This window comes from Montipora foliosa, chromosome 6, assembly GCF_036669935.1.
Source record: "Montipora foliosa isolate CH-2021 chromosome 6, ASM3666993v2, whole genome shotgun sequence".
Classification (NCBI taxonomy): domain Eukaryota; kingdom Metazoa; phylum Cnidaria; class Anthozoa; order Scleractinia; family Acroporidae; genus Montipora; species Montipora foliosa.
The window spans coordinates 29,748,743-29,756,242 of NC_090874.1; the positions used below are offsets into that span (position 1 = coordinate 29,748,743).

The 7,500-nt window shown below is 39.9% G+C and overlaps 1 protein-coding gene across 3 annotated transcripts in view; it reads left to right on the forward strand.

The window, feature by feature from the left end:
- The first annotated feature begins 2,278 nt into the window (after positions 1-2,278).
- Positions 2,279-7,500, forward strand: part of LOC138007103 (protein FRA10AC1-like) — a 119,129-nt gene continuing 113,907 nt past the window's right edge. For all 3 annotated transcript variants that reach the window (XM_068853829.1, XM_068853831.1, XM_068853828.1), the window contains exons 1-3: positions 2,279-2,327; positions 2,469-2,530; positions 4,121-4,222. In XM_068853829.1, the coding sequence (XP_068709930.1) occupies positions 2,292-2,327; positions 2,469-2,530; positions 4,121-4,222 (200 nt within the window). In that variant the 5' untranslated portion in view covers positions 2,279-2,291. The remainder of the gene's footprint in view (positions 2,328-2,468; positions 2,531-4,120; positions 4,223-7,500) is intronic.

Consider the following 7,500-nt stretch of genomic DNA (forward strand, 5'->3'; position numbering starts at 1 on the left):
AAGGTAATTCCCTTGAAATTGTTCTACTATCAAACTTTTTTGGAAATTTGGCATAATTAACATTTATGATATGAACATTAAAAAATGCAATAAAAAAATGGGGTCACCGTGCTTGTTTACGCGTCAGCAGGCTCGTAAAATGGGGTATTTTTCCTGTTTTCGCGTTAAAAATTCGAATCACCTTCATACAGAATTAAGTCTTGGTTACTTCAAAGACACAAAATTTTATTTTGAAAATAAAGCTTCTATTATTTACATAAGCAGTAATGCTTCATTTACGCCGACTTTGATTCCGTGGTTGTGGGAAAAGTGCACTTTTTGGGACAGTTCCGTGGTTAGCTTGAAGTCCTCGCCTTGGGTAAAATACACCCAGTACGGAACTGTTTTTCAAAAAAAAATTAATGTTCTACTATCAAATTTTTTTTCTTCTTCAAATATGTTCTTTATTAGACTGTTCCTAGCAAATACCTGAAAAAAAAAATCGGGGGTCACCGTCCTCGTTTGAGAGAAAAGGAGCATTTATTTCGCTATCGGGTTTAGTTTGAGCGAAATCTCTTACGTTTTGTATGCGCACGAGCTCATGTGGGCGCGCTAATGACGCGAAAATCGTGCGCAGTAGGGATGCGCAATGCAATACTAAGGAATTACCTTAAGAGGGATTACCTTTAGTAGAAAGCCTATACGGGGTATTCTCTCTCTTACCTTGATAATCTCTTGAAATAACCCTTCATCGGTAACAAATTTTGAAACTACTCTGAAAACTATAGCAAAGAAAATAAAAAAAATCTAGTGAACTACAGTGGAGTAGACCTTTGAAAGGGTCCTTGGTAGGAACTTGCATCTTCCACCATTACGCAGACCGTGGTAATGTAGAAACTCAAAAAGACGAAACCCATCGGAGGTAACATTTTCAAGATTCATCTCACAAAATCATAAAGTAGTGTCACTGTCACCCTCTATGCGTACGTTCGCGTTGCATTCCAATGGAAATACTGAGACAAAAGGTCTACTATAATCTTTGTCTAATTCCAATACAAGAAATGATAATATTTACAGATTGAACCCAGAATTTAACTGAGAGCCCATTGCAAACATGAAGCGAATGGATTTTAACTTGACTCGGCCGCCATTTTGAGACCGTATGCTCTCCCAGTGAGCTTTGCGTGCCTATTCACTAGTTGGCGTCAAAATGCAAATTCCCGTCTAAGCCCCGCTCAAGGTCCCCGCTCGCCGATACTTGCGCCAAATGCTGTCGAAAAGCCCGCATACCGTGGCAAAAGTGACAATCCAAAACCGCTGAAATCCCCCGCAGTGACTTCGCGATTAATTAACTGCGAAATGATTTCGCAGTTAATTAATCGCGAAGTCACTGATTCATTCATATGTTCAGACGAACATTTCGCAGTTAATTAATCGCGAAGTCACTGATTCCTTCATATATTCAGACGAACATTTCGTAGTTAATTAATCGCGAATTCACTGATTCCTTCATATATTCAGACCAATATTTCGCAGTTAATTAATCGCGAAGTCACTGATTCCCAGATATATTCAGACGAACATTTCGCAGTTAATTAATCGCGAAATCACTGATTCCTTCACATATTCGCGAAGTTCTCTTATATGCATATATGTACAAAGCGAATAATTATTCGAGGTTAGTTAACGGCAAAATTTGGATCTGTTATATTACAAATCAAAATATTTTCAAAAATATACAGAGAATTTTCATTGCAAATTTTCATAATTTATCTATAGATATAATCCATTACAAAATTTTTACTCATATTAATTCCCGACATGGTTACAAGATAAAATAATTACTGTGCAGGTTATAAAATGTGTATGGTGGTCAAAGTAGCGAAGGCTTTCTAGTTGACCACCAGTTTTCATTCAACGACTACGGGACTGCGGACCGCGGTGGCAGTTCATTTCACAGCTTGCCCTTTAACACTTTTCTTTTCATTCATCGACTTCGGGACGGCGGACCGCGTTGGCAGCTTTTTTAAGAAGGACATTTGGTGGGCCAGGTATTCTGCAATTGCTCCCCGAGCGGCTCTCCAGTGACCGCTGAATATGTTTCCTCCAGTCAATATTTTCATTTAGAAGAACCTTCCTATATCCTTTTTGCAGCTTAGAATCACTGGGCAAAGTGTAATTCTGCAGTTATTCGTACGAGTTTTCGTGTAGGTCACCACCTACAAGTGCACTTCCGTCCGGGAAAACCGATAATTAGTGCCCAGCTTCCAAGACTGCTCCCCAGACCTCCACTGGTTCACAACACTACAATCATGGCGCATCCAAATGAGGAAGATTTTACGGCAGAGGTACATCTGTATATATATAACCTGCGATCAGGCGTACTTTTCTTTAGACTCTAAAGAAAAGTACACCTGATCGCAGGTTAGTGTATACAAGCGGCTACTCTTTCGCTACTTTTCACGCTTATTTATAGCTTTTTGTTGCAGATTCGATGTGGCGGAGGATATGGCTCTGAGTTTGATGAACAAGAAACAAAAAGTTCTGAGAGGTGAAGATTTTTTTTTTTTTTTTTCTGTTTTGCGCAATGTAAGCACATCAACATAATAATACTATTAAGCCTAGCTCTTTAACTCGCTTAGCTTAATTCTTAGTTACAGTTAACACCCGCATATAAGAACACTGATCTCATTTCATCGTGTTCTTATTTAATGGATGCTTGGTGAGAAATCAGCCAGAAAGTGTTCTTAAAATATGTGTAAATAGATACAGATTTAGCCAAGCCTAAAAGGGGAGCTCCCGTTTCTAACCCCAGAACGCAATATGGTTTACATGGAAATAATTATGCTGTGCGATAAGTCGTTATAGATTTAGGCAAGCCTAAAAGCGGAGCTCCCGGCTTCTTTATTCTTACTGACCTTACTGGCTGTAGGATTAGTGAAAATAAAATGCTTTGGAATCGTCCGCCTTTTGTTTTTCCCGGTTACGGCTTAATTATGTCATTTTCTTTGCAGCCTAACTACTCCACGGAATTGTAGGTGCTTGTGTGAAAAAAATGCATTTTGAAGCCTCAGTTTTCGGTAATTGTGAAGAAGAGCTCCCCAAAAATCCTGTCGGCCGACTGTCGGTCAACTGTCGGCCGACAGTTGACCGACAGCTTACCGACAGTCTACCGACAGCTAACCAACAGGTTACCGATCGGTTAAGAAAAAAGGAAAATTGTGGTAAAAACGAGCAGTTAACGTGACATTCCGTAATGGTGATGTATGACTCGACAGACGTCACCTACTTACCGATCAACTGTTATCAGTTGTTATCAGATGCATATAGGATATATCACTTGCGTAATTTACAACACACCAGACAATCTAAGAATCGCATTGGAAGATAATTTAATCGAAAACTCTGCTAAAAACTCTGAAAACCATAAGCTACGTACCAATACGTAGTTAGTAGAGGAGACAAACACTTTCCTTCAAATCGCCCTACAATGCAACGCGGCCTCTTATGTTATGTCATGTATGTATGAATGATGTTTACAATGTGGGCAAGTATCGCTAGCCAACGCTAAAACAGTGGACAAAAGCCATATTAGTAGTATAAGTGCTGCTCAAGGTATCATTATGAACTGCCTTTAGCTCTTTTCACGTAGTTTAGAAGCAATAGACAAGTAAATGCTTACGATCATTTTAGTTTGTCCCGCCGACAGGTTACCGACACATTACCGACAGGTTGCCAACAGGTCACCGACTGTCGGCCGACTGCCGACTGCCGACAATTACCCAGTTTTCCAACCAAATTGTCAACTTCTACAGGTTCCAGCACTTGGCAAAATTCTCTTTGATTTTGGCTGTCTGGGTTTGTGTTGTATGTACGTGGCTTCATAACACCAGGCAATTAGACTTCTATGACATCACTCTGGCAACAAGGCCACATTTTGCTGCAGAATCCAGGCCACATGGAATCACAACTGCGTGCACTGCATGCAGGCTAATGCCTCCACTGACTAAGCCAAGAAAGGCAACTTATTTGCATACTTTGATATAACATGGACATACTGTAAATTGTTATTTCTTCCTCTCAGAAGTGTTAAGGCAATGCTTCAGTGTATTTTTCTCATTGTTTTCGCTGCTATACACAGAAACAAGACTCGGAGAGATGACGTATTGTCAGGAGTCAAAAGGAAATGTAACTCAACTGTTGCTTTGCCTTCGAAATGTATGCTTTCCAGTGAGTACAGCAGGTAAATTTTTTGTACCCTACATTATCTTTTTTATTATTGTTTTGGAATTTTTGTTTTAGCAGCAACAAAATAGCCGTAGAAACATTACAACTTTCTGTAATTTACCAAACATGTTTTCACTTTCAATATCTTGCGATGTAACAAAGTTCATTGCATTGCATGACAATTAATATTACATACTTAAAAGTTTGAATAAGGGTCATAAAGGGACTATCTATAGAGAGAGGGTGAGGTTAATATGTTTAACCTGTTGATTGAGGGTGGTTTTCTCCCATTTGATATACCGGTACATGGATTCTTTAGTAGTAGCCTCAGAGTCCAGGATTCCGAAACAATTCTGTGTACACCATGTTCGACAAGAGTCTGAACTCTGCAGGTGCTCACATACTCGTGTGGAGAAAATTTGTTAGCTGGTGTCACCAACATAACAAGCATTACAACTTCCACACAAAAAAAATTATACATCACACACCTGCAAAGCTCCTGGGGGACACTAAAAGGATTATGGATTTTGAAAGTAGTGAAAACTGCAGTACATGTAGCCTTAAATCAATAGGGTGACATACAGTACCGCTCGAAACTATTAGTGCATTTGCATGCGGTAATACCTCGTCTTTGCCGATAGTGTTTACTGCGAAATCACCTAGGTTGGATGAAAACCGCAACCGAGGCAAAGACGAAAGCAACCAAATGCAGCGGCCGACTTAATTGCGGTAATGTGCCGCAAGAAAACAATGGTACTTTGCAAAGCATTGTTTAATATTATCACACCTTGCTCCCCAAGGTAAAGAATGAATATTCAAACTGTTTTTCACAGCACCGACGCAATGCAACGCACTGTTTAATATGTTCATCTCATTTTGCCGTGACAGCTGAGAACAGAGAATGTTGATAACGTTTCATGATGCCTAATTCTTACATCTTTATCTTTAATAACTTGTAAGTTTTTCGCTATCATGATGAACAGTTCTTCGAAAGGGGTAAAAGGACATTCTTTTAAAAAACTGTGTGGATTATGCGTAACTTAAGTGGCCGCCAGTGCAGTCCGACAGGAAATATGTATATTTAGAATAAAAAGCTCTTCAAATTTTGCGTCCGGTCCAAATAGAAATGTTTATAGTTGTTGAAAAGCTCTAACTTTGAACTAAACCTCACTACAACATGTAATGACTTAAAGATTTATACACCAGCGAAGAACGGTAACTGTATTCCCGAAGTTTCTTAAGCAACTCCTGACCACTCCTTGTCGCGCGTTAATTACGATCATTTCTGATTCAAAATGTTAAGTGGCAGGTAATTCAGGAGTTGAGCTTGAAATTCAGAAATATTCATTCTTCTGAATTGTTAAGATTAACTTAAATTAATGCTTCAACGATCTCACGATAGACGGGTTCAATGAAGCCTCTGCCAATTTGGCAAGTTAAAATGCAAATAAACTATTAAGCTGCATGCTTCCGTCACGCAAGCGAGAGCGATAGCTCATGAAAAACGTTGTTCGATTCAAACTGCTTAACAAGTTTGTAACAAAATAATGGTAAGCCACGTTTCTCGAACGGCTGACAATTACTTGTAAAGTTAATCGTTTTCTTCCATCTTTCGGTCGATAAGATCGAAATGACTTTCGTGTATCTTTCAAGGCCGGCCGCTGGACGAGCGGCGTCACCGTTAAGACGAGTTTTCCCAAACACATGTAAATTTCTTGATAGAATTTCTGCTGATCTTTATAACATCTGGATTAAACAGATTTCGAACAACTTTTAGAAAGCTTGTCGTTTGCTGGAAAAAGAAAAACCGTCAACACTTTATGAAAGCGACTTCATTATAATCGAATGTGCCAAACTTCGCATATTGTAAATACGGCAAATACGCATACTAATTATCGCTGGGATTGATCCGCAAAAATGTGCAGATTTCTTTGATAGCATCTGCTCCAAATAAAAGCATACTGCGTCCTCTCTTAACCGCGGCGTAAATCAACTGGAAAAAATCCAGGTAAAACCTCGGCTTTCGGTTACCATAGACGAGGTTTTACCTCGGTCAAACTGGGGATTGAACCTGCGGTTTCACCTAGTCAGAACTGCGGCAAATGCACAAATAGTTTTGCGGTACTGTAATTGGGTTGCTGCAGTAGTTTGCGTATCCTCTGTGTTACGGTCAAGAAGTGCCTTGAACTGATTACCATAGCCAGACAATGTCCAGGTAAAACCTCGGCTTTCGGTTACCATAGACGAGGTTTTACCTCGGTCAAACTGGGGATTGAACCTGCAGTTTCACCTAGTCAGAACTGCGGCAAATGCACAAATAGTTTTGCGGTACTGTAATTGGGTTGCTGCAGTAGTTTGCGTATCCTCTGTGTTACGGTCAAGAAGTGCCTTGAACTGATTACCATAGCCAGACAATGTTAAGGAACCTTTTAAAAGGAGAACAAGTACGCTGGAAAATTAGTCACACATATGTCGCCTCTGGCTGACACCTGTATGTCATGGTATCGTCCCATGGCCTTTGATTTGAAGCAAAACAACATTTTAAAAGGACTAGGGAAGGACAGGAACATTGTAATTTTATGACGGGACAAGGGTAATGATGTAGCTATTTATTATACAGAGCAGAGTGTGACAACAGACTATTCAAAATTATCAATGGCCCCACTAAGTTCAGGTCTCTTCCTTCTCATCTGTGAGAGCATTTACAGCATTTTCTCAGGGAACTTAAGTAGAAGGGCCACATGGATCCTGATGCCTATGGGGCCATTTATCCCAGTGGGTGTCAACCTGCTAGGATATAATTAAGATGCACAAACCATGGGCGCCTAATTCCACTCCACCGTTCCGACCTATAGTTTCCTTCATAGGCACTTAAAACTACCAATAGACTTGGCCAATTTATTTAAGTTAAATCTCCTTGAACCACATATTCAATCAAATTTCACTACTACAGACTCCTTCACTTTTGTGAAGGAAATTAACAGTTTATCACCTCATGGTAAGTTAATGGTTTCTTTCAATGTTGGAAGCCTTTTTACCAACATCCCTTTAGATTTGCTGGTAAGTGCTGATGCACTGGACTTGTGGAAATGTTTTAAGGAAGGGGTGTTAAAGGCATGTGATGAAGTATGTGGGAAGAAGAAAGGGAGGAGAGATTAGGGGGACACATGGTGGTGGAATGAGGACGTGAAGGAAGCAATAGCGAGAAAGAAGGATGTGCATAAGGAGATGTGTAAAAGCCCTGTCTAACTCCATCTACCTTTATGCAACATGTTGAGCCGTCTTAGGTATTCT